The 27,141-nt window shown below is 44.4% G+C and overlaps 2 protein-coding genes across 5 annotated transcripts in view; one reads left to right on the forward strand and one right to left on the reverse strand.

Moving 5' to 3' along the window:
* Nucleotides 1-5,147, reverse strand: part of SOAT1 (sterol O-acyltransferase 1) — a 72,998-nt gene extending 67,851 nt beyond the window's left edge. The window contains exon 1 of the mRNA XM_085299608.1: nucleotides 5,133-5,147. The gene's annotated coding sequence lies outside the window, so the exon portion shown is untranslated. The remainder of the gene's footprint in view (nucleotides 1-5,132) is intronic.
* ABL2 (ABL proto-oncogene 2, non-receptor tyrosine kinase) lies at nucleotides 1-27,024 on the forward strand. 4 transcript variants are annotated; one of them, XM_085299604.1, is made up of 11 exons: nucleotides 1-117; nucleotides 9,650-9,820; nucleotides 10,593-10,888; nucleotides 11,549-11,821; nucleotides 12,610-12,694; nucleotides 14,415-14,592; nucleotides 15,290-15,474; nucleotides 15,784-15,936; nucleotides 17,419-17,508; nucleotides 18,681-18,854; nucleotides 20,056-27,024. In XM_085299604.1, the coding sequence occupies exons 1-11, from the start codon at nucleotides 51-53 to the stop codon at nucleotides 21,753-21,755; spliced, it is 3,372 nt and encodes a 1,123-aa protein (XP_085155730.1). In that variant the 5' UTR covers nucleotides 1-50; the 3' UTR covers nucleotides 21,756-27,024. The 4 variants fall into 4 exon arrangements, with proteins under 4 accessions (XP_085155730.1, XP_085155731.1, XP_085155733.1 ...); XM_085299605.1 differs by lacking the exon at nucleotides 1-117 and adding an exon at nucleotides 1,049-1,088; XM_085299603.1 differs by lacking the exon at nucleotides 1-117 and adding an exon at nucleotides 5,825-6,170.
* The last annotated feature ends 117 nt before the right edge of the window (nucleotides 27,025-27,141 follow it).

Below are 27,141 nucleotides of genomic sequence, written 5' to 3' on the forward strand. Positions count from 1 at the left end.
TGCTAACAAGCATTTTGGGATTGCATTGAAAAACTGAACTTGTTAAACTCATGTATTGGAAGCTGAAGCTGTATCAGCTCACCTGGGGAGCTCTGCCCACTGAATATCCTCCAAAAGGTAAGCAGTAGTGTTGCCTGTTCCAGGAACTTGCAAAAATCATTACATGGGCCTCRAGTCATGATATTTAATCAAATTTGGGCTGTTAGTTTGACTTTTTCCTTTGACTCTTGAGACTAGARATCAGTGAGTTAGATTCTGCCCCTCCTTCCAAATTTTCCCCTCTAACTACGAAAGCTAAATATAAACTTTAAAAAGCCAGCTGAGAAACAGATGAACATGGTCATTTCCCAGGTGCTGAGTCTGAGGAGAGTACCTGATAATGTAGTACTTCTGGTAAGMGTTAATTATGTCACTTGGAAAGCAGCTTGAACATATATGTCATGTTAGCTCAAAAGATGTGATCAGTCACTGCTTTACATCTGCAAAATAACCTCTTACCAGTTAGACTTTGTAGTATTATCCAGCTTGCTTGGGGGTTGACTGAGCCATGATTTTAAGTAGTCTTTTTGCAAGAGCTCTCACTGCAGATGTTCGTTTTCCTCAACCTCCTACCCCACATAACACTGTGTAAGCAAATACCTGTGTTTGATTTGCTTAGAAGTAGACAATATCTTGACTTCAAGCTAGCTGGTATTAATGGCTCTTCAGGAATTCTGTTGGAGTAAAGTTTAATCCACATTAAGCAACTTCTTTCCCACAGCACTGATTAAAAAATGCTAAATGACTTGCTGTAAGCTTTCATAATGTTTGGCCAGCCCACCTTTCCTGGAGAAGGACGGGGTGATCTAATCCTCCTTACCCTTCATACTGCAGATGTTTACTGGAACCTACCGCAACTGAGGAAGAATGTCAAATAGACTTTTGATCTACATGTGTGCAGTTTCCCAGTTATCTTTGAAATCCTTGTGTCCCTTCGTAGYGCTCCTTTCCCTAAAACTGTCATTGTGGGAGTAGTTACTGTCCRTTATAGGCAGGATTCAGAGGAACAAAGATTGGAACTTCACCACCTCTGTACTCAATGGAAAGAGGTATGTAACAGAGCATCTCAAGCTGGTGGTCTCTCTGCTTGTTTCTAGGTACCAACAATTGTAAAGCTGTCTAGCTTTATAGCAACTGAACAAATCTGTAGTAATTAAGGTAGCAGACATTTTGATACAGTATTTAGGATTTTTAAATAAGGTATATTTGTAGCTTGTCRTTCTAAAAGCCCCTTTTTCTGTCTTATTTTAATTACATTATTTTTTCTCCCACTGCAGAAAAGCTTTTTCTATTGCCTGTTGTGCTGTTGACTTTTGTCAGAATGGTACTTTGAGCTGCATCATTTTGCTAGCTGCTTTTATTCCATTAGTGTCATCCTTTCCAGAGTTTTGAGGTGAAGAAATATTATATGCAATGAGAGCTTGTTCAATGAGTTAGCAGCTTTTGTCCTGATTACATGCGAGTATGTTTGAAATTCTCTCCTGAAACAGCAGTGCTACCAAATGTTTCAGTAGCGGGTACAGTAACTTATAGCCCATGTAGGCATAGAAGTTACTTATGCGCCTCGGATTCAACAAGGAATGAGCAAACAGTTTGAAATGAGTACTATGGAGCTTAAGCTTGATTTATTTCGTCATGGATTTTATACCAAAAAGGTATTTCCAGAAATTTGTTCTTTACAAGAGAGAATGTAGAGAAATTATGAATTGTTGCATTAGGTAGACATTGAGGAGAAACAGCATAYGTGCATCAGTGGTATCTGAACAAGGAAACAGGCTAAGGACACCTCTAAATGTTTGATGGCATTGAAGTGTGAGGATAACTGGGACCAGTGAAAAGAATTTCTTCTTTCAAATTCTGTGAGTTTGGGGGTGGTTTTGTTTTTTAATCTTGCATAACAAACCTCATATAAAGTTCAGGTGGACTCAGAAAAGGTCTTGAATTTTTCACACTTAGATTTAGCTCAGTTGGTTAGAGTATGGTGCTAATAATGCCAAGGTTGTGGGTTTGATCCCTGTACGGGCCACTCATTTGAGGGTTGGACTAGATGATCTCTAGAGGTCCCTTCCAACCTTACCAATTCTATAATAACTAATTGAGATCAATCTGTCTGACTTTTTCCACCATTTAAACTTCAGTGACACCAAAAACTCAAATCTTGTCTTTACTTGGATTTTATATCAAGCTGGACAAAAACATCTGCTAGATAAAGACCCACCACTCTAACCATGAAATAACTACAGGGAAGTACCTCATGCAGCTGTGTCCTAAGTTTCAGAATAAATTTGTTCTTCAGAGCTTGAAGGAGAGCTTTTAGGTTCTCATAGTTTATTCTCCCTAACCAAAGATCACTTTTATTCACCTTTTCCTCTTTCAGAAATATTCTGATAATTGAGGCAAGAAGGTTCTATCACTTCCGTGTGTGTGTTTTGTTTTTTTAATGATTTGGGCTGTTCATGATGCAATTTTGTCGTTGACACTGAAGTCTCCTCCCACTCTGTTTCTCCCAGGCTGGGACCGTAAATAGAAACCTATTCCTCACCCATCTCAAATTCTTGGTTTGGAACTGTGTTTCTTGGCTTTACTTGGTGGGTTGTTTACAGTCCTTAAAMCTTGTGCTGCTCTGTGGGAGGCCTAAAGACTAACTATGGATCGGTGCTTAGCTCAAGCAAACCGCGTTATTAAGAGTCTGGTTGCTCGCWGGAGAGGAACACCTAGGAATGGCATTTAGTTAGATTGCCTGTATTTTACCAAAGCCATATGCAAGTTATCTGAAAGCTTTTAATCTGATGTTTTTCATGGCCACATGTATGTCAGCAAAGAGACTAGGTGGTCTCTTTAGGTGGGGGCTAAAAATCTGTTAATAGGGTAAAGAAAGTTCATAGTTCTGCCTCTACGATACCACATTATTAGCAGCAGCTTGCCCTATTCAGCACTGGTTGGCTTTATAACATGGAGTAAGTTTGCCTTGAGTATTTTTGGTTAGTAGGAAGTGCTGAGACTTGGCTTCAGCAACGAAGCTACTGTAGAACTTGACGCTATTCCAGTCATGTCAGCAAAATAGGAAACTTGCTTGCTGCTGTATTACCAATTTTGTTTCCTCACATTCATTAAGACAGAAATGCTCCCACTGACAAGCTGGTTGAAGTTCTCGAAGTCTAGCGCGCGAAGTGAGGTACGCTTTGAAGATGCAGTGGAAAACGCCAGCCGTGCTAACAATGATTAGTTACTTGGCCATCTGCTCCTCGTGATTTAAGTTGACCAATGCCTATTCCTTGATAGTCTTAAAATCAGGCATATAGAATGAGTCTACATATGCAATAGCAGCATGGATATTTATACTGATACTTAAAAACCCAAAGTGAAAATAAAGTGTAAGATGTGGCATGTGCAGGAATCTTTGTGGCCTTGTATTCAAGCATCCCTTTGTAAATAAGAGGCCTGTGAAAAGCCAGAAGCTAGAACCCTGTTTATACACCTTATGTTTTTTAATGTGTAATGCTAATTATCTCAGCTTGAGACTGTGTAATAACCAGTATTTACCCTATAGCCCGCCCTTTGTCTCTCTTCTTTCCCTTGCCAAGCCAGTCACTTCGGCTTATTGCCAACAACACCAATYCCTTTTCAGAGCTGTATTTCTATTTACACGTTCTTTTGTTTGCTTAAGAGACATTGACAGTTAATAAATTTAAATATATAGCGATTTTTTTAGACGCTCCCTCAGCTKTGCATTTCAAAGTATTGTAGTCAGCAAGATTTCAGATATTTACATTTAACTCTCTCCCACTGCTGGATGAGCTAGAGAAATTTTTCCAAATGGAAGATTTRAATCGTACAGGAAGGGTAAGCAGTCTCCGGAAACTGCTTTGAACAGCACCACAGGGAACAGTCTTAAGACTTCGGAAGAGCTGCTGTGCCTAAGAGGTGGGTTCCTCCTCAGAGGAAGCTGAGTATGCCAGAATGAAGAGTTTATATTGCACCCTTACTGTGAAGGGAATAGGAACAGGAGGTTTATTGTGGTGGATGCAGGTGCCATAGCGATGGGCAAAAGGGAAAGTAACTATCTAGAAAGACTGCAAAGGAAATAATGCTCACGTAAAAGTCAGGGGAAAAAAGCTGGGTTTCTTTATTCTGCCCGGGTGCGTTTGATGGGGACTTGGGAACAGCTGCCTGCTGYGCAGCACGGGGATCCCTGCGCTTGCCCCGGTTACAGCAGTGCGAAACACACCAAGCAGCGCGGCTGGGGCGTTACGGGGACGGCACCGCCGTTTCACTGCGGGAGACTTGGAGAGAGGCGAGGCGTTACCCAGGCGCCCGCAGCTTTGGCCGAGAGCACGCTTCCGATAGAGGCCGAGCRTAACAGGTTCAGTAGATATGGTTGCAAGTTGCATTTGGAACCTAACCTGCCTTCTGCTAGCCCTGCCTTGTCCCAGCAATACTGGTGACACATCTCTTGTATTTTAACAAATAAGTAAATAAGTTATTCACTTTTTAAACTGTTACAGTTAAGACTATTTTATTAACAAAGCTATATGTAGCTTGCCATTTCTTGATTGTATTTCAGCCCTAACTCAGAAGCTTGCTTGTCCCAAACCTAATCCACATTTTTTCTCAAGCTATGCGTTCTTACAGATTCTGCTTATTCTGCTCATCAGAGATACCAAGGTTAGTTCAAGTACCAGTGTAATTCAGTGCACATAGGAGGGGAGAAAAGAGTAAACTACAAGAGACAAAAACCAAAGGGGAGAAAGATGAAGCTTAGGACACTTGTAAGGAAAGGCAGGTTGGCCTCAAACAGGTTGCATGTTGCAGGGCTCAGTAAAGCTTCATTTTGGAGGAGCAGGAGAGCAGGTGACTCAGTTGTTAGAACTTGAGGAAGACGATGGCACACTGGGATCCTAAGACATTTTGTCTAGCCGTTTTTTGCACTTAGGTAATACAGGGGGATTAACTATAGCACAGGCCATATAGCAGAAAAATAACTCCTTGTCACCATTACACCAGGGCATCCACAGATTTATCTCATAGGTTTTCAGTCCCATAACTTCACAAAACACAAGAATTTAGAGCAAGCCAAGYCACTCATTTCTTACCTTTAGTCTCTTCTGAGTCCTTATCACGTGGTCCAGCTGCTTTTCCTGCTGTGCTGCAGCAGCAGCTCCTCTCCCTCCAGAGAAGGCCAAACCACTCACCCCCCTGTGCCTGCCCCCTTTTATACCCCTTGGTAGGCTCGCCAGGCTCCCAGGTGTGAGCCCTCCGAGGTGATCCCTTGTTCCTTAACCCTTCCTTCCCCGCATGTTAAGAAGAGCCTCTCCTGCTACAAACCTTACAAGCTTTGCTAGAAACCTGAGGCTTTTCATCAAGCAATCCTTACGTTTTTGAGGGGTAATTTGATAGTGTTCTTTGAGAGAGCGGACCTGAATCTTACTAAAACAGCAAATTTGCAGCTCTGAATGGGCTTCTTGTACTGTCCTTCCTTTCTATTTCTTTGTGAAATCCTGAAACGTTCAGGAGTGCTATTTTAGRGCTTGTACCTCTCTTTTGACTTTTAGTTTCGTGAGTGTTAGTTTCCTGTTGATTCATGTAAACAGTGCTCCAGCAATGGTATGTGGAGTGGAAAATGAATCAGTCTGGGCGGCCCCCTTCGTGGATGAGCTGTTCTGTGATTTGTACAAAAGAATTTCTCCAAGGAAACTGTTTGCTTTCTCCCAAACACTTTGTTGCCTAACTCTAACGGAACAAAACTGTCCGTCTTTGTAGCTCATCTCAATATTGCTTCGACTTGCGCTCTGGTCCCCACACCCGCAGTTTGTGCAGCGCTCCCTGGGAGGCTCCACCCTTACTTCCAGCTCGTAACCGGGTTGAATCCGCAGCTCGGATTTTCCGCGTTTCTCCTTCACCGGCTCGGCAGCGCTTTGCTTTCTCATTGGCTCCCGGCCCGGCGAGCGTTGGCGCTGGCAGCGGCGAGCCGCGTCGTCCGGCGGCAAGCAGCCTCTTCGGCTCGCTGTGAAGGCCCAGCATGATCGTGGGGACGGTCCTGCTCCAGTCCAGCAGCTATGGCAAAGACGAGGGCGGGCTGCTCGGCTGCCTGGCTGCCGATGCCTCTGAGCCTGGTGCGTCGGGGTTCGCAGGTATGATGCTCGGGGCGTTGCGCTGTGCCAGCCTTTTCCTCTATCACTCGGGGTGCTTAGAGGACAACACGGGTCTTTTTTAAGTCTCTTTTTGTCTTGCAGTACGAGACCAGCCAAAGAAGGGTGAGCGCGTGTGCTTTTGCCTACTTTTGAGGATTATTGAAATGGTTCATTTTTATGAGCGGTTACACAGCTAGTGTTTCAGAAGAACAGACCACTTCAGCAGTTGATAGGATTCTGACACTTGAGACTTGGCGTGTGCGAGGCTGTTCCCCTGTTGGCTCTTGGCCACATGAGATCGGTAACTGTAGTCTTGGCAGCGCGGGGTGGGGGACGTAACATCCCGTGCGTGCTGGCAGAATAGGAAAAGCGCTCATGGCCGGAAAGAAGCGTATTGTATTGTGGGAATAATGAAAAGGAAGGAGATGGATGAAGCATAACCTCCTTGCTTAATCGTGTAGCATTTGTACAATACACCAGGATGTAAGCTTTCCGTTGTGTAGGAAATGAAAGTAGTAATATACAATTTATGGTTAGGCTTTAGAAAGAGCTGATATAAAACAGACCTTTGCACCTCACTTCCTTATTCTTGGTGTGAACCGAGCTTATGAAACATTCACTCGGAGGGGTATTATTTGTCATATGTTTTGATTATGTGAATGTTTCCTTAATGAGGTCTATGCAGTTGTCATATTTAACTAGTCTTTCGTACATGTTGGACCATTTAGATCCTGCACGGTGTAGGTTATTACATAATAATATGTGCTTTTATACTCCGGTAAATCCCCAGTTTAATAGCTTTTGGGTAAATCTTGCAGTTATCTAAGTGTCTGAGTCACTCCAAAAATGAGAGTGAAGGAGGTCAGTGAGATGTAAGCTCTTTAGAGCATTTCATTTTTAGGTATGCACTGTAGCTAAGTGATTAAAAGTCCTCATCAACCATTAACTTCTTTTGGCTCTTTTTGTACATAAAATGCGGGTGTTAGGAACACGTGCCAGCCTCCCGGGCATTCCCAAGGAAGTGGTAGTAGTCCCACATCTGCTTTGAATCCTTGCTGGCAGCTCAGCGCAGCACCACAAATGGTTTAATGTGGGCAGCGCCGCTGAGCGCCGAGCAGCAGGTGGCATTTCTGCCGGCGTGCCCTCGGCCAAAGCGCGTGCTGCCCCGCTGCGAGGCTGCTCCGGGCTTGCCCGTCGGGTACGTGGGGGGCCGCGTGCTTGACCACGCTCTCCGGTAGCTCAAGGAAGAGTTCGATGCTCAGTTCTCGCTTGAAAAAGAAACTGAAGAAACTACGCTTTGACTGTAAAATAAAACGAATGCAGGTATTTTTGTTTAAAGCCTTTGACATTTCAGCAGATATTTAATTGGAAGTTACTTGAACAGCATTAAGGTATTATGGAGCTGAAAGGTCGGGACATTTCCTGAAAGCTCTGCATGCTTCTCTGTTTGCTGCTTGGAGCTAGCGCAGATCAAAGTCACGTTTTGTGTACAGCAGACTTGCTGAGTGATTTTGCTTAAGGCACTGAAACGCTCTCGCTAACACAAGGCGCTATAGGAGTGCAAAGAATGTATTATTTAATTCATATGTACTTTTTAACTCCATAAATACAGCTGGATTTAGCAGTTGGTGTTCTTTTCTGCTGCCACCCAGACAGCTCCTAATGCTTAATAACTTGGCACGTTTATGCATGCTCAGCCCCAAAAACTACTGCTATGTTTGCAGCGGTGCTCTGATGTAGAAAGCTGGGAAGGCCCTGGGATTTTCCTCTTTTCCATGATAGTGCCAGGTTTCTTATGTTCTTCATCTGATGGGTTAGGATGCTGTAAAAGTAATTGCAATTGATAGTTAGGAACAAGAAGTGTATGTTAATATTGCATCTGCAGCCAATTAAATAACAGAAGTGGAATTTTGGTCACTGAATGTCTATACACTTTGTTCTTGCTAGGAGGACCTTGGTAGGGAGTTAAGCTATTAAATAATTGCAAGATTAGCAAATTTTGCAAGCAGTATGACTTGGAGTTATTACCAGAAGTGCATTCAGAAGACACTTAGCTGCATGTTTAAAACCAAAACCGAACAAACCTGAACCGTTTACTTTCTTGTGTACATATAATAAGGTCCAAAAATTGAATATAGATTCCGGGAAACCCCCTGCATTCTGCTTTTCCAGGCTTGAGCTTGGTCACGTGACACGGATTTGGCGTATGTTTGCCTGCTGCTTGGCATAGACCCCTTCCTGTTTTGTGTCTCACTGGCTTCCCAGTTTTCGCGTCCTGCGTCGCGTTTAGACTCTGCTCTCTTTTGAAGTGCCGCGTAGGGTAGCTCTCGCTCACGCGTGCACACGTGGGAGGGTGGGGACGCGGGCAGCGATGTGCACGGCGGTCTGCTGCAAAACATCCTGCGCCTGACTTCTCTGCCCCTCAGAATTGTGCCAAAGCAATGATTTAAAATCAACGAAATCCTCAGACTTTGTAAAGGAGACTTTGTATGTTTGGTGCATTGTAACTGAGTCTGTTTACAGTATAGTTCTGTAAGTTCAGGAAGACGATTTGGAAATGCACAGCAGGGCAGAAACTTGTTAGTTGTGCCATCAGAGGAAACGCTTGTATTCTTACACTTTTTTTGCTCTGCTTGAGCAGCCTGCATGTATGAAGTTACATAATTGCTCTTTCTCTTATCTTAATATTGAATTTTATTCTGCTACATGTTCCTGGAAAGCTTCTTTGTGGATGAGAAAGCTCATGATGGTCTTAGAAAAAAATTCTAGTTATAACACTAACATGAAGTGTTCATTCACATTTACTTTTTACTACAGTTCTTTCCAAAACCTGGTGTATTTACATTATTTTTATCATCACAAGAACTTTGGGTTTTTTTTTTTCCTTTGGTCTATAAAACAAGCTCAAACCTAGTACCTTCCCCCACATCCTTGTACTATGAAGTTTGCATCAGTTGTCATATGAAACAGCAGAACAGAATTATCTGGGTTTTCAGGAAGGCTGCCAGTAAATACCTAGTATCACCCTAACTACTTAGTCTCCCTGACAATATTAAACCTCTTATTTATACAGTCTTGAAATGTATCACAAATCACCATCATTCCTACTAACACCAAATCGGCCACTCACCCAACCCTGTAGATCGCATTCAGTCTGTCCTAGCTGCTGTAATGTTGGCTTCAAATCCAACTATCTACTTCAGCCATGGAAACAATAGAGATTTAAAGCATAACACTTCAGTATAGACATTTTTTCCTTTGTTTCTTCAAATCACTTTTAAACAGAGGTACAGCCTCCCTAAGAAATTGGGGGGGGGGATTAAAAAGTGGGGATTGATCACTGATCTGAATGTCCAGATGTGGTGTTCCTGCTCCATAAAGGGCATACTGCGCAGTAGGAGCTTCGCTGTGCTCTACGCTGGATTTTGATTTATTTGCAGTTGTACACAAAGTGATTTGCTCATCTGCTCTTTCTTTAGAGGCCCTGCACCGCCCCTATGGTTGTGAGGTTGAACCCCAGGCACTGACCGAAGCCATCAGATGGAGCTCCAAGGAGAACCTGCTCGGAGCCACTGAGAGCGATCCCAATCTCTTTGTTGCACTTTACGATTTTGTAGCAAGCGGTGACAACACGCTCAGTATCACCAAAGGTAAGGGCTCTGAGTCGCGGAGCAGCAATGTGCCTGTAAACGCAGCCACACAAAATAGAAAGTCGAATCCTTCTCCAGTCATTTTGCTGGAAAGAGCAGGAATGAACGGAGCTGCCGATTACTTTTCAAGTTGCTGAGAGCAAGCGTACGCCCTCTCTCACTTGTGTTAGAGGGACACCTGCTGGGAAGTTCTCCTAGAACAGCGAGGGCTTTGCATGATGTTGCTCAACAGTCTAGCCAGCTACTGCTGTTCCTATCCTAAGCTCCCCAAATCACCTCCCTGGGGAGGGGAAGGGAAGAACCTTTACATTATTGGTGATAACAGAGCTCATCACTCTTTCAAGTGGAGCAAAATCTACAATTTTAAGAACTGCCCAGAGATTTTTCTGTCTCTGTTCACTGTGTATATCAGAATACACTCTGTTGCACAACTGTTTTAAATCAAATGCTATTTAAGGCTTCAAGATGGAGACAATCCTTAGCCCTCCAAGAAAAAAAAAAAAAAAGTCTTTCTGGTCTAAAAATCTGAACCACGGGAAGCTTTTGAATTGATCATCCAAACTGCAGTAAATTAGGGAACAGTATCTTAAATCGTTCTGTTGTCTATCTGAGACTTTACTTTTAAAATATTTTAAATAGAGCAATGCAATTGTGATTTCGCTGCTGTGGATTTTTATTGTTAGCTACAAACATAGGCTTATTCAGCTCATTGTGAGTGTCTCTCTTAATGAGACCCAATAGATTATTTTGCTTTTTTGCTTTCTGGTCCTAGGTGAGAAGTTGAGAGTCCTGGGTTATAACCAGAATGGTGAATGGAGCGAGGTACGTTCTAAGAATGGGCAGGGCTGGGTACCAAGCAACTACATCACACCAGTGAACAGCCTGGAAAAGCATTCGTGGTATCATGGGCCAGTGTCACGCAGTGCAGCCGAATACCTGTTGAGCAGCCTCATCAACGGCAGCTTCCTGGTTCGTGAAAGCGAGAGCAGCCCAGGGCAGCTATCCATCTCGCTCAGGTACGAAGGACGTGTTTACCACTACAGGATCAACACCACCTCAGATGGGAAGGTAAGGTTCTCCGGACAACGCTGCGGGTAGAGGAGATAAGGACATTAATTAAGAGGTGGTGCAGATTCCTAAGCTGCAGACTGCACTAGTTAGAGGAGGGATGTGTGTGAAGGGAAACAGGCCTACTGGCTTATTAATAAAAGAAAGGAACATCTCTCCTTATGCTGTATTTCTTAACTCACAGAGCACCACTTTGGAGAAAGTGCAGACAGTGTTTATCCAGGCTGAGAGCGTAGCTGGGGAGCAAAGCAGTTGCTGTTTGATGCAGCGATATCTTTCCACTGGTCCAGTTGGAACAAGCAGAGCTTTGTTATATCAACATTTTTAACCTTGGTCAATCTCATAACAGCATGTTGGGTCAAGGGGTGCAGAGACTGAACTTAACCCTTGGCTACAAAGAATTCCAGTTTCTAGTCCTGTAAAGCATGAGGCAGGAGGCAGCACTGCTCTGGAACGATAGCCCTCCTTCATTTCCAGCTGCCTTCTGCTGGTAAAAATCCCATAGATAGAATATTCATTTTCCCAAACTGTGAACAACGACTACTTTAAATTATATTTCTCATAGTATCTTTTTAAGCCATTACACGTATTTGTCTTCCAGTGTTACTGAAAGGTTCCAGCTGCCTTCTTTTAAGTAGATTCTTGGTTCTTTTTTCACAGGTATATGTGACAGCAGAAAGCCGTTTCAGCACCCTAGCAGAGCTGGTGCATCATCATTCAACAGTAGCAGACGGACTGGTGACAACTTTACATTACCCAGCACCCAAGTGCAATAAGCCCACTGTCTATGGGGTGTCTCCCATCCACGACAAGTGGGAGATGGAGCGAACTGATATCACCATGAAGCATAAACTTGGGGGAGGGCAGTATGGCGAAGTGTACGTTGGCGTCTGGAAGAAATATAATCTCACGGTTGCTGTGAAAACATTAAAGGTAAGTTTATAGATTGTTGTGTACCAGTCATTCTGCCATCGTTCATACTCAGGCATAAAGGAATTGTAATGTGTTCTCAATTCTGCCACCTAATGATACAAATATCTCATCTGTATAAAATCCATGCTTGAGAGCAGTATGTAGAACAAAGTTAGCGTATCGAACTTGCCACTACGCATGTGGCTTGGAAAGGATTTTGATTTTTTTGGCCCTGCAACCTCCTGCTGGAGCTGCGTATCCAAGTCAGACCTGTAGAAATGGTTACCAAGTCCACTTCTTTTCCCTCAGAAGAGATGTGGAGGTTTCTAAGAAACCAAAGGTGCTGGAAACATCATCTACAAGCTTTCCTCTACTCCTGCAAAAACTCAACTTCTCCGTTTATATTTCTTATCAAAGCCTTTTGTTTGTTTCAACATCACAGCTGCAATTCTAGGTACCTCCTACCTAAGGGAGCTTTGAAACTTGATTTTATATCTTCTTATAGTAGAATTAAGTCAGTGACCCTGAGAGTTTTCCTCTCACCACCCACACTACTTTGGTAGCTGCAGCAGCTACCAACCAAAAAGCATAACACCTTCTGGGTACTACATATCTGTCGCTTGGCCACACTGCAGGCTGGCCAGCCAGCTTTTCAGGTCTGTTATATTCCCTTTTTGCTCTGGTAAGAGCCAAAATAGCAAAATGGAGATGAGTCTTCTATCATCTATATTCAGCTAGAATGTGTGGTGTTAAACAGACCTTGGTCACAAAGATAAATTTTGTCATCTTTTGTCTCCCTGTTTGTCTAGGAAGATACCATGGAGGTGGAAGAGTTCTTGAAAGAAGCTGCTGTAATGAAGGAAATCAAACACCCAAACCTAGTGCAGTTATTAGGTTAGTGAAATAGCTTGATCTTTCTATTCTTACTTGTTTTCCATCAAATTGAAATCTCTCTACAAGCAGTGGCAGATACTCTCTATCTGTATAACTTCTTTTTCAATCAGGTCAGGTTATGGGGTGATGCTTTTGACAACTTGCTCCTTTATGTAGTGTTGGAGCTAAGATAAACTGATTTTAAACAAAACATCAAATAGCTACTTAATACACAGGTTTGTTGTTGAGGCCTGACTATGCATTATATACAAGTTTACCATGTCAGTCTCCTTTTAGTTTATACCCTTGGTTTTAGCTATGTTCCAGGAGTCAGTTACCAATTAAGAGTTTGATTCCTTTTCTGCTTAGTTAAATGAGCCTTTCAAAATAATTTTCAGTCATTGTATTGATAGAGCAGATTGAAAACATAAGAGCATTCAAAAGAGAAGAAAAAAACGTACTGGAAATGCAACAGTTATCTTTCCTCATGTTTCCCATTTAGCAAATCAGAGATGTCTTTAGAAAAAGCAGCACTAAATAAAACAAATCTATCTGTAATTAAGTACAAGACAACCAGATTGCTGCTGCTGTGAGAAGGGACCACTAGATATCACCAAATAAGTACATGAGATCAAGGCAATGGAGATGAAAGTCAATTAGACAGCACATGGATGGGAGAAATCTGTAGGCTTTACAGCTTGGCTGTGCCCTGCTTATCTCTCTGGCAAATGCATGACATACATCTGATGATATGATATGATATCACTCTTAAATAGTCCAAATAGCTGTTAATTCTACATGTAAAAGATTCTTAAGCAGATACCTTTACTAGTGTTTAATTGCATCTGGATTTCTGCTGCTTTCAGGAGCAGAAGTGTCAAGCCAAGTGTAGGATTAAAGGAGAAATGTGAAGAATGTGAATGATTTTAATAGTCTCTACTATTCTGTACCCATTTAAGAAATGGGCACAGACGATATGTCTGCCCAACTGTGTCTGCTACCAGGAGCAGAGACGAAGTTTTCTGCTCGGATGCATTTTTGCCCTTCTGATGCACAGTGTCATTTTGTTTTACTCCTGTATGTGCTTAACAGAATGAGCAGACATTCAGCAGCACTGCAGTGGGACAGAGAATGCGTTGCACAGAGATTTGACACGAGTATCCTACTGCCGCCCTCCTCTGCTAGGACATGCTTTGTACATAACTGCAATGACTGTAGCAAGTAGTCATCTGAGGAATGTGAGTGTGAGAATGCTGCCTTAGGAGCAGGTCCCACAGTGCTGATCACTTACCAGCTAGCACACATGGGAGTGCTTCACATTACTCCGTAGTGACATTTCAGTCTGGAAATCTTGCCAGTTGACAGGTACCTCCTTCCAGCTGGCCACTCTTTAGCTTGAGGAAGAGGGAGGGGAGGGAAAAAGCAGATAACATGCTCAAAATACCTCCTATTTCATTCGGTAACCCTCCAAAGGACAGAATGGCTCCTTTTTGTGTAAAGAGCGCTGCTATTTGTATATACGTGTTTCTCTCTATCCATAAAGTGGAAGGACAGCTAGATCGATAGAAGTACTGAATATTAAGTTAGGCTGCACTAATCCTGGTTGTAGATGAAAATCGTCAATTTTTCACAAAAATACTAACTGGTACAAAATACAACGAATGGACATTAGACCGTTAGATTGGTGAGTTAAGGAAGAAAGGGAAGCTTTACTCACATGCTCCTTCTTTCTCGCTGCTAGGTGTGTGTACCCTGGAGCCACCTTTTTACATTGTGACAGAATATATGCCATATGGGAACCTGCTAGACTATTTACGAGAATGCAACCGGGAGGAAGTGAGTGCTGTTGTGCTTCTTTACATGGCCACACAGATCTCCTCTGCTATGGAATACTTAGAGAAGAAGAACTTCATTCACAGGTGGGTCAAATCCTATTGCGCTGGTACAGTCTCAGGTTGTAACGATGGATGGGCCACCACCATGGTGGCCCAGGAACTCCTTTCTCTGAGAAGCTTTCTTCCAGAATTGGGTTTCATGCTGGGACATCTATTGGCTGTTTTGTTTTTGACATTACATCTTATGATGAAAGGAGATTTGAATGGCTTTGTAATGTGCTGCCATTTAGGTCTTTGGCACTGGCTTGCGTTATCTTCTTCTCATGACTTTCATAGTAAACTTATAATCTTGTGAATGACAGCCTGACAGCTATGAAAGTTAGTTGGTGTTCCCAGCCCTGATGTCCCCTTTCAGGGCAAAACACTGAAAACCAGAATGTCCTATTTTAATCCCATCAGATAAAACGGTGCCATAAAGCTGTTACCAGTACATGATGAGCTACTGGTCTCATCCTGTTCTTAGGAAACATAAACCTTTTACCGTAACAGCTGTCGTACTGGAATCGCGATAGAATTTAAAGAATGAACCCTAATCTTACTGTTCTTAGGAATAACTCCAATCAGTGTCTAACCCTATTTAGAGTAAAGCTCATATTATCTTTACCTGCTGTATGTAGAGAGTGCTTTTTTCCTAAGACAGAGGGACAGACTACTCAACTACAAAACTGTATTTAAAAGTGCTTTTGCCTCAGTAAAACATTGTGCATTTTTCTTTATGCAGGGACCTGGCAGCCCGGAATTGCTTAGTTGGAGAAAATCATGTGGTGAAGGTGGCTGACTTTGGCTTAAGTCGACTTATGACTGGAGATACCTACACAGCTCATGCTGGAGCCAAGTTCCCAATCAAGTGGACAGCTCCTGAGAGCCTGGCCTATAACACCTTTTCAATCAAATCAGACGTGTGGGGTAAGAAAACTCTAATGTTCTGTTCTGTTGCATTTTGTTTTTCTTTGATATCCTGGAGAGTAGGTTGCTTTCTGTCCTGGGCAGAAACATATGGATAAGGAGGAGCTCCAATGCCAGGCTATAACATCACAACTCAATAGCATTTTTAGCGTGTAATGTTTCTGTCAAGGCTGACCTGAAACATCTGTGAGAAAGAGATGCTGCCTCAAGCTGCAGTGAAGGCCGCAATTCTAATACGCCCAAAATTTAACAAACACGAAAGATGAGGGCAGTCTTATGACTCGGATTATTTTTTTCCTCCTTTTGCAGCTTTTGGGGTGCTGTTATGGGAAATTGCCACCTATGGCATGTCACCATACCCAGGCATTGACCTGTCTCAGGTGTATGATCTGCTGGAGAAGGGCTATCGAATGGAACAACCTGAGGGGTGCCCTCCGAAGGTTTATGAACTGATGAGGGCGTGTAAGTATTTTCTTCCAGTCTGGGGGACAAAGCCTGGGATGGGTGGGAGAAATCTGTAATTAACTCTAAGTCTTTTGCTTTCTATGTGCCATTCGGCTAGCTAGTGTAGAAGTCTCCACCTGAGAGATACTTGGTTACTGATGCCAGGCAAGTCTAATCTCAAGGGGGTGAGAATTCACCACCAAAATTATCATTGTTATGAGTACAGCTAGATAGTACATTGTGGCAAATTATACTAGTATTTTGTGAGTGGTAACTCTTGCTATGGAAACACAAAATCAGAAGAAAACTCATTTCTCCTTAAACACAGCAGCTGTGCAGGAGAGCTGTAGTTGTGAAGGTTGCATGAAATGAATCCTCCAAGACACTGCTCATCAGTGGCCATGAAAAGCTCCCTTGTGCTGTTTAACAAACTGAAAATCTACCAGCAAATGACCTAAAGCCACAGTTAGTGTGCTACAAGAAGAGAGCAAAAAAACATTACGGGAATTGCCAATATCCTTCAGTCTCAGAAGAGCAGAAAAATATATTCAGCAGAAGGCTGAAAGGATCCTAAGAAGCAAACCATGACATGTTGTTGAGGAAAGTAGACAACTCTGAGTAGACCCTGCCAGTCTGACCGAGGTGATACTAACCTGTGTTACTAGTGTGGCCCTAAACATACAAGACACATGAACCAAGGCTTAAGAAGGCCATCTGTGATTTGTTTCCAGCCCAGTACCAAGCTCTTCAGGGAAAGTGGCGGGAACTTAAGTTAGGAAACAAGGATGCAGAGTAGTGAGGAAGGAGATTCCTCCAAAATCTCTGCAGGACAAAAGCTAAGAGGCAGGTAATTAATATGATATTAATCCACCACAACATGAGCAGAATGCCAGTCACCTTTCACACCACTCGCTGACGTCAAAAGATCAGCGCTCCCAGGATACCTTCCCCCAGTGTAGTTTTCTRACTATAGAAATTCCACCTTTTATCATCATTCCGTAACTTACCGAGCTCTGCCGTAGAGCGCTGCGCTCTCTTCCTCCTTCCCCACAGGGCGTACGTGCACACACTTTTCCTTTTGGAAGAGACTGTCTGAATTTCAGTATTCAGAGCACATGARCAGAACGCTGCCTGCAGTTTTTTGCGGACAGTTATCTGTGACCTGGTAGATGAGTTCAGTCCCCACAGCCAGGATAGCAAACATGGAATTCTCCTTTGCCTGGAAGAGGAAAGGGGTTGGGGAGATCAGAAAAACCTGTGGAGAGGGGAGAGACTGAGCTTTCTAAAATTGGTTCCTTTGCTCTCGAGACCTCATTTGTTAGGTTATGTAAGGGCGATTGCCGCTGTGAATTAGTACCTGACTGAATCTAAAGACTACATAGTAGTAGGCGGTCACAGTCTGCRGTTCAGAGAGCTTAGGTATGTTCTGCCTCCTGAACAGAATAAAAAATTGCCTTCTGTTGTGCTTCAGAGAGAGACCTTTCTTTTCTCATGCTGCAGGTTGGAAGTGGAATCCACCAGACAGACCTTCTTTTGCTGAGACCCACCAGGCCTTTGAAACCATGTTCCATGACTCGAGCATCTCTGAAGGTGAGTGTCCCTTTTGCCTTATTTCTGAAATATTAGTAATACAGTTTCACCTCCAGAATGCTATCTGGAGGCTTATGGACAGACTCTTAAGGCTCATCTGCTGGCCTTGAAGTGCTAGCCGTGTGATGAAGGCTTCATCCCTTACTTAACTTTTCCACTCCATATCTGCAAATATGTCATCTTATTTACTGCACAAATACTGAATACAGTTTAGAAATATTCTGGTGCAGGGAACAGTATAGTAATTTATTTGAGCACCAAGGTACAAAGGAACAGATTTAAAGAATATTGTTTCTTGCTTCCCAGACTCGAGCATGAAGGTGAGTGATGCTGAGAGAGAGAGGAAGATACATGCATATCATGGTCCATTTTTGACTTCAGAAATTGTGTGATGAAATATTATTCTACCGGGTTTCACTTTAGAAAGTCTGCCTTGATCTCTGGATCTTCTGCTTCACTACTTCCAGGAGCAAAACTGTGCACCTAAGCTCTCAAACATAGTCAACTAGGAGATAAATACTTGGGAGAACTGTGAAACTAGACAGGAAATGGGCAGAACCATCCATCCATTTCCCTACTACAGAAAAAAAAACACATCAGGTGATTGAATGCTATCAGGGAAGATTTAGAACATGCACTTCAGTTGGTGCCCAGCAATGCCAACCTGGGGGTGGCCAGGAGATCTGTTTTTGTTGTTTTTAATCGCTTACCCTGTATTGGTGTTGGGAAGGAAACGTGCTGTCTTCACTTCTAATAGGGAGATCCAGTGCTTTGTCTCAAGCAAAGGAGCTTAGATCCAGAGGGAACACAACTTTTGGGGATCCCAACGACATCTGTATRCGACACCTTGATTAGAAACAGAGGCAGCTGCTTTCTAGAACTTGAGCTCTAGCCCATAAGCAGCCCTTATCCCAGCACAGACCTTCTCTTGTACAGATCTTAACCACCTTTTTTTGTGCTGAATTTACAAAGATATAGATGAGTTAATTTGAAAGCATTAGGGGAGGCATCTTAGCATAAACACCTCTGAACTCGAGCAAAAATTGCATTTATAGATTGCTTTCTCAGTCATGTACCTCTTCTTCCTAGTCTGGGTCTGCAGACCTAGATTTCTTTTTCCCTTCCTCTGCTGGTCTCTCTTCCAACTATTCCCTCTGTTTTTTTTCTTACAGAGGTAGCAGAGGAGCTTGGAAGAACAGCCTCCTCCTCATCCATAGTTCCCTACTTGCCCCGGTTACCCATGCTTCCCTCCAAGACTAGAACACTGAAGAAACAGGCAGAGAACAAGGAGAATATTGAAGGAACACAAGATACTGTGGAGCACTCAGCTTCCAGCTCAGCACCAGGTATGGGCATTAGGACAGTGGCAATGACACCGTGTCTTCTGTGATAGGTTAGCTGCTGGTGTAAGTTGCCAGAGAAATAGAAGAAAATGGAACAACGTCTCCCAGCTGGAGATCTACAGCAAACTATCCTTGCAGGATGGCTTGTTGGCTCAACGTTTCAGTGAGGATGCAATTAAGTACAGTGACTTTTCTCAATTTGTAACCCAAATGCAGTACTTACTGTGTTTCTATAGTAGGAGAGGCAGGGCTAGAAATCTCCCTGGCTGTGTTTACTCTTCTTGAAGTAGTGAAGTGGAGTGGTCAGAAAAAGGGAAGATTTGCTTTGCTTTCTCGGGGAACTGAGGCAGCTGAGGGATGAGATGACTGATGTGGAAGCAGGAGAGCCTTTTTGTTTGGTGGTGTAGAATGGTACAGGACGATGGGAGTTCTTGATCACAGTACAGGTGTCACTTTTCATTGCTGAGAATGCAGGACTACCCTTGACAGCTAAGACCATGTCTGGGCAGACACTGCGCAGACTTCTCCGTTTTGTTGTCAGGCTGTGGAACAAAGGAACAAAATCCTGGAACACGAAACAGTTTTGTGGCAAACGTGCTTGCGGGCTCGGGCTAGATGATTCTTCAGGCTTACTTAAGTTGACAACTAAGCCCACATCYGGCCCAAGCACTCCTTCCTGTGACAGGCCAGAGCTTTGAGCTGCAGGCATTCAGGCTGTTTGCCACTGCAGCAGCACAGTCATTTACTAGCAACTAGAAGACAYTGCAGCTTGTTGGTTGTCCTTTCAATAAATGCCATTGTATTTTTTTCCTTTAAATTTGGTTTTGTTGTTGTTTAAACAAGACAGCTTCAAAACTAAAACTGACAAAATACATCAGGAGATTTTCTTTTATAATGGCTGTATTTAGGGAAGGAGGACAAAGCTACAGGAAGAGAGTAAGAAACTAACTGGACAAAAAGAGCACTTCATTTTCTCCTGAACTCTCTCCTAAATGCTAGGTAATAGGCAAGTTTTACATGCAGAAGTAGAGAAAAAGAAATCAAAAGCACATGAGCACAAAACCAAAAATGCTAGTTTCCTCTCTCAGTCCATCTCTGCAGACCCTGGGCTGCTAAATATCCCAGGACCGTAAAACCTCCTGCAGCATAGGAAAGTGGAAACGGAGAATGATTTTTCAGATTTGCATTTGTTTCTTTTGTCTAGGTTTTATCAGAAGCACACAGCCAACAAGTGGGTCTCCTGCGCTGCCTCGCAAGCAGAGGGACAAGTCACCCAGCAGCCTGCTGGAGGATGCCAAAGAGACCACTTTCACTAGGGACAGGAAAGGCGGCTTCTTCAGCTCCTTTATGAAGAAGAGGAATGCTCCTACACCTCCAAAGCGCAGCAGTTCCTTCCGGGAGATGGAGAATCAGCCCCACAAGAAATATGAGCTAACGGGTAACTTTTCATCTGTTGCTTCCTTGCAGCACATAGACGGGTTCTCTTTTGCTCCCGCTCAGCAGGATGCAAGCCTGGCACCATCAAAGTGCTATGGAGGGGGCTTTGTGCCGAGGACCTTCTACAGTGATGACAGCAGTGGTACCAGTGCTGGTGGGGGCGTGAGCACCAGTGGCGGGTGGTCGGGCATCACAGGTTTCTTTACACCACGCTTGATCAAAAAGACACTGGGTTTACGAGCAGGAAAACCCACTGGCAGCGAAGAAGCTTCAAAGCCTTTTCCAAGGTCAAACTCTACATCTTCCATGTCCTCAGGGCTTCCAGAGCAGGATAGGATGGCAATGACCCTTCCCAGAAATTCCCAGAGGTCAAAAATCCAGCTGGAACGGACAGTGTCCACCTCCTCTCAGCCAGATGAGAGCATGGGGAGGGCCAGTGACCTGCTTCCCAAAAGGTTTGAAGAAGGCCCTGCTTTGACCAGAGAGAGACCAAAAGCAAAACTCTTGCCGAGGGGTGCCACAGCTCTCCCTTTCCGAACCCCCTCTGGTTTGGAAGAAAAGGAGGGTCCGGGGCTGGCAGCAGCTCCTAAGAGTAAAGAAAAAAACACTGGCCCACGACAGGGGGCCCTTGAGGATGGTGAGAGACCAGGGTGGTCATCTCCAGTAAAGGCTGCAGCAATACTTCCAACCACTCATAACCACAAAGTGCCAGTCCTAATCTCACCCACTCTAAAACACAGTCCAGCAGACGTGCAGCTTATTGGCACAGACTCTCAGGGTAATAAATTTAAGCTCTTATCTGAGCATCAGGTCACTTCTTCCGGCGACAGGGACCGGCCCAGACGGGTAAAACCAAAGTGTGCTCCACCTCCACCACCAGTGATGAGGCTCCTACAGCAGCCAGCTGCCTGCTCAGATGCAGCAGAAGATCTGGGCATCGTGGCAGGAGTGCAGCACGGACTGGAATCGAGTGAAGGGAGTAAGAAGGCAGCGGCGGCAGCAGCAGCACCTGTTGGTGGAAAATCTGGGAGGCCCGTGCTGCCTCCACCTCAAGTGCCTCTGTCATCGTCTTCCACCTCCCCGGTGAAAATGGCCAATGGCACAGCTGGCGCGAAAGTGGCGCTGAGAAAGACCAAACAGGCAGCCGAGAAAATCTCAGCAGATAAAATCAGCAAGGAAGCACTGCTGGAGTGTGCAGATCTTCTTTCGAGTGCCATCACCGAGCCAACACCAAACAGCCAGCTGGTGGACACAGGGCACCAGCTGTTGGATTACTGCTCAGGCTACGTGGACTGCATCCCGCATACACGCAACAAATTTGCCTTCCGCGAAGCTGTGAGCAAACTGGAACTCAGCCTGCAGGAACTGCAGGTATCATCAACAGCTGCTAGCGTCCCTGGGGCAAACCCTGTCCTTAATAACTTATTGTCATGTGTCCAAGAAATCAGCGATGTGGTGCAAAGGTAGCTACTGTCGATCTGGGTAAGAGAAACATACATGGGTGGGGGGGACTTTTTTCTGTACTGATGCTTTCAAAAGGAAAGATTGATACTTGAGTATGTGAAGTACCTCACATCACTGAGTTCTCCTCACGTTTACAGGTTCATCTCAAAAATGGGGAGGGAGAGGGTAGATTAAAGCATTTAAGGGACAGAACACCAAGCATTTGTCCCTACCCAGTCAGTCTGATCTGCTTGGGTTGGCAAGGGGAGGAAGTTCTTGCTCCTCCCTTTGAGGGGCAGGAGAATCAATGGCAGGTTCTTGCTCCGGGCAGGACGGTTTGCCGCGTGATAGCTGCAGTACTGCAGTGGCTGCAGGCCACTTGGCTGTACAGATCCTTCCCCATCTGCACTAATGCATGCTTTGGCCTCCTGACAACGCAAAGGAAAGGCACTGGGGCTCTGTTGGTACCAACTGCCAAGCAGTCTGAGCTGGAGCAGCTCTGAAGGGGATGGTTGCGTGCGTTTGGGGGAAAGGTCTAATGCACTGACAGTATTTGGAGCTGCTGGAGGTGGATGCACTAGCCCAGATGGCTTACTTCCACAGTGCTGTTGCTGCTGTAACGAGAACTACACAATGAGTTAATATATGGAAACTGTCCCTTTTCCCTCCTGTCCACCTCATCCATCACACGTTCTCATTTTCATTATACCTGAAGCATCAGGGATGCTGGGCAGACTTACCACTGGAATACCCCGCTTCCCCACCACACAGCYTTCACTTGGTTGATACCCATTTCTAGTGGTCTAGCACGGGTGCTACTTGATGGTCATATGTGAGTAGTTTGGAGTTCTTGCACAACTTGCCAGTGTTGTCGTTACTGGGGGKGGTGGTGGTGTTGGGTTTTGTTTTGTTTTGTTTTCTAAGTAAGTGCTAGATTGTTTTTTAACTCGTTACCAGGTTGACCTCCCAATTCTGTTTTGTTACCTTGGGGACCCATAGTAGGTAAGGCAGAGCCCCCACCACCTGCATCCCCTGGCTGCTCTCTACATTCCTTTAGCAGTCAGAGTGCTGCTGCAGCCAGCTGGAAAACCAGAAGATACAGCCTTGCCTGCCCTGCTGCGCCCCCGCACTGCTGCAGGCATCACTGGACCAGTCGCTACTCTGCCATGACACTAACTCTGCACACTGATAGCTTTCTGGGGTTTGCTCTGTTGCCTACCTTGCAGGCACTTCACCTCCCCTGGATACGAAGGTGAAGAGTTGTGTGAGCACGCGTGGGAATCGCAGCTGTCTTTTCATTTGCTTAGACTAGACCAGACTCGCATGCTGCAGGGTAGGGAACGTGCACATATAACTGCACCCTCCTCTGCCCGAGGCTTTACAAAAACTAGTATGGCTCTGCCTTGGAGGGGTCCCACCGCTCTCYGCTGCCTATTGACAATCCCAGAATGAAAGCAATCATGTGGTGGACAGTGTCTTCCTCAGTCCTAGTGCTGTTAGTAGACTGTGGTGGCCTCAAAAAGCCAGTGTCTGTGTACGCGCACAACTCCCTAGGCTGTAAGCATGCTGGCACATGGGAAGACCTCAACCAATCACTTGGCTTGAGAAAGGGAGAAAACAGGCCTGGTACCTATCTCCAAATACAGATGTACTCCTGCATGCTGCTGCTCAGTTCTCACACTGTTGGTGATGATAGAGGATCTGGCTTGCTTTGCACCTTAAATCTTTTATTTTTGGCTAAAATGCTTTTTAAACTTGTTTTTGAAGTGTGACTGTGCTGCTTTTAATCCCAGCATTTAGAGTTGAGCTGGGGCACAGGCGTAATTTAGAGGATTGGCACTTCTATTTTTATCTAGAAGCATTGCCCTGTTGGTGCTCAGAAGTAGGCTGCACAGTCTCAGCATAGGTCCTTAGCTTTTCCAATGCAGCCTAGTGAGACATTGGCCTGAAAAATCTTTAAAAATGTGCTAGTGTCTGGGAATCTTTTTTTTTTTTTTTTTTTTTTTTTTTAAAGAACTGTTCTGTGGTAAGTAAAGCTGTGTCACGATGTGTGAATGCACACCGGTGGAGCGGTGCAGAAGGTGAAATGGACCATGCAAGCTTCACTGTCAAAGTAAGTGAAATGGTGAGGGAAGAAAAAAAAAAACCCTCCACCATAAATCAGACAGATATTAAAGTGATTGAATTGATCTCACAAGTCAGTTTTACTCTGATGAGCTGGTACCAAGTGGAGACAGMCTGAGTTAGCAGGCCGGACTTAGTCATACGGAGCCCACCTGGCAGAGCCTGCTGTCTAGTTTTGCAGTAGCGCAGAGCTCCTGCCTCTCCTCTCCTATAGTCCTTACGCTCCAAACCCCACTGAGCAGCGGGGCAGAGGGGATGGCGGAAAGGCTGCACTGGGATTCTTTCACAGTAAGGCAGAGTACCAAACCATTATCTTGCAGACTTTACTGAGGGCTTTTGTGGTTTACCTTATCTCTTCCAGTCATCGTTATTGCGTGTGTGCATCCCCGCACACCAAACTGTCTGCCTTTGGAAAGGTGACCTGCAAAGGGAAAAGCCTTGTGGTGTTGCTTCATGTTGCCTTTTAAACATCAAAGGGATTGAAAAGGTATGCGAGCTTCTGTAGCGTCAGATAGCCMGGTCTTGCGTGTCCTGGGAGACAATCTTACCGTTTCATCCTTGTACTACTACTCAGCCTAGTAGAAACAGATTGAAACTGAAGCAATTCTTAGAGGAAACGTGTTTTAACCAGAAAATTTTAAGCCTATTGTAGACATTACTCCAATTTTGATAAGAATTTTGAAAGAAGCCTTTTTTTCCCCCTGAATGCCAGTCTCCCAGAAAAGCTCCAGCAAAAGTGACAGAACAGCAGACAATTCCTGGAATTTCTAATTATTTAAACTCTCTTTCAACCTGTTTTTACTCTTCTGAGAAAACTAATTGTGTCCTATCAAACTGATTCCCAGCACTAGTTATCCACCCTTCTTTTAAGWTGCCCAATTTCTCCTTCCCTACTCCAGAGGTGGTGGACAGTGTGACAGAGCAGTGCCCTGGTCTGGTCTGGGCGGTATCATTGCTCTGCAGTCTCTGAGCTGAAAAACCCAGCTGCTTTTAAGTGGAAGCTGAGTGTCAATTCTGATCCCTCCAGCAGAGGCAAAACAGGACAGTGGAATTTGGGGGACTTGCCTGTCACTGGTTCTCCTAAGAATGTTTTCTTTGCTCGTAACATGTACTATCTTACTGGCAGCTGGTAGACGGTGATGGAGGTATTGCTGACTTGACACTCAGTTCCCCCCACCAGCACCTAAACATTGCTGCTGCCCCTGCTCACTCTCTTGCCCAACATTACTTTATTCCACAGTCTGAATTTCCTCATGCCCTCTGGCAAGGTAGCAAAAGGACGGTATCTGGGGAAGTTGATTCTGTTACAAATCACAGGTCAAATTTTCATCCTTCCACAGCCACTCTCCTAAATTGTCACAGCTCTGTCTCCCTTTTGATGATACCGATTTAGCTTTCTGTTCAGCTTTACAGCTCTCTACTGTAGCAGTTGCTCTGCTTTCAGCCTTGCACCGTATGTTTAAAATACCATAAGGAGGCAGAAGCCTTGATACTTCTTCCAGTGAAGAGCAGGCATTGCTCTGCTGTTTGTGGAGAAGGCATAAACACCTGTTGGGTTTCTTTTTCACCACTGTGAGAAGGACTTGTACAGTAAGAATGCAATTGTAGCCTGGCTCCCTAATTAACTTGCACTAGTACGGGCTAGAATTTAAAAGTAAGTAATCTTCCTTGCAAAAGGAGATGGTATCAAGTAGAGCCTGGTAATGCCAAGCACAAAGCATGTGCTCACACAAGTGAGCTGACTTGGAGCACTTTCTCTTCCTAGCTACTGTGGGGAATTAGCCAGCTCCCAGGTGCAATTCTCTTCTCTTCCTGCAGTGCAGACCCTTTTAACCCCCAAACTGGTGCACTCTGCTGTCTGWCTGGCAGCACTTTGATTTAATCATGATTTTCATCATAGGGATGAAGCTGAAATAAGAGTTTTGGTCTTGGGACTGCATCAAGTTAAGCAGCTGGAAAAGCAGAATTGAAGGGAGCAGTGTTCCTGACGCAGAACACGGTGGGGAGGTGCACCTACCTATTCCTGTCATCCTCACACAGGACCTTCCTCCTCAAAGCCACTGGCCTTATGTCAACGAGAACACAGTCAAAACGCCCGCGTGTTGACATGCAGTTACGAGTGTGCTTGTCTAAGAGCTTTGTGGCACACCGTGCTCTGCAGGCAGCAGGAGCTGAACCCCACAGGGAGGGGTTCAGTAACCCCTCTGTTACTGCACTATGGGCAGTAGCTGTACCAGAACTGCTGGGTTCAACGGAGCAGCCCTTTTTTAAAAGGCAGAGGGGTGAGACTGATCAGGTAAGACGGGGTACGTGCCCTCTGCAGTCAGTGTGTTTCAGATAGAGGAACACAGACGTCGTCTGTACCACTTACCTGACACCGGCTTCCCAGGCAGCAGAAGGGCTCAGGATTGTATCCGTTGGTGCTCCTGGGCAATAGCAGCTGTGACAAGCACTAAATGAATCAAGGTGGATTTTTTCTTTTTGCAAGTGTTGCAGACTGCTGTGTTTTGTTTTAAAACACTCAACCCCAGGCCTGTTACTAACCAGTAGCTGACAGAAACTGAAGAGTAGCAACTACAGCATGCTCAAAAACCTCCTCCTTCTGTGCRAATAGCATTATCCAGTTCCTTGTGCAAGTGGATGTTTTGCATGAATGGGCAGTGGAGTTGCACTCCAATTGCCTGTAGTATAGAACAAAACCTTTAGTCTATTCCATGCTGGTAGGAAACAATCTGTTACGGGACACACGACTGACTGACTTACCTGTAATATCGACAAGATGAGAAGTGTCTGTACCAAAGGAGGTCGCTCTTCCAAACGCGTCTGTTGTGCATGGGGCGGGGGAGGGGTAAAGACTGATCAACTCAGCACGCTGTTTGTATCAGTAGTGAACTTGCAGAGGACAGGAATGGATTAAACTGAAACACATTAATCACCAATCACTCTACCAGTGTTGTCAACTGTTTTTGTTTTTAATTGTTATTGTAATATATTTTGGTTGTTTTTCTAATTTAATTTTCTCACTATTGTCTGACTGTGAACTGCGAACAGTGTTAAACTTGATGTAAATAAGGCCCTTTGAAGGGCCTCTTTGCCTGTCGTTCCACAAAGTTTTGCCAATTTGCATTTTGTTTTAAATAAAGGTTGCAATATTTTATTGGCAAATAAACGTGACTAGATGTTGCTTTTTTTTTGGTAAGTCTATTTGAGCTTGCTCATTACTAAGCTGAAATTTGTTATTTGGGCTTGAAAAGAAGAGATGATTTATAARCCTGTTAATACCGGA

Source organism: Rhea americana, unplaced genomic scaffold (genome assembly GCF_003343005.1).
Source record: "Rhea americana isolate MKP2758 unplaced genomic scaffold, rheAme1 scaffold_151, whole genome shotgun sequence".
NCBI lineage: Eukaryota > Metazoa > Chordata > Aves > Rheiformes > Rheidae > Rhea > Rhea americana.

Coding starts and splice junctions, on each gene's coding strand:
- ABL2 (XM_085299603.1), top strand. CDS start 6,059: ATGATCGTGGGGACGGTCCTGCTCCAGTCCAGCAGCTATGGCAAAGAC. Junction 14,593..15,289: donor AAGAAGAACTTCATTCACAG/GTGGGTCAAATC, acceptor TTCTTTATGCAG/GGACCTGGCAGCCCGGAATT. Junction 17,509..18,680: donor TGACTCGAGCATCTCTGAAG/GTGAGTGTCCCT, acceptor TTTTTCTTACAG/AGGTAGCAGAGGAGCTTGGA.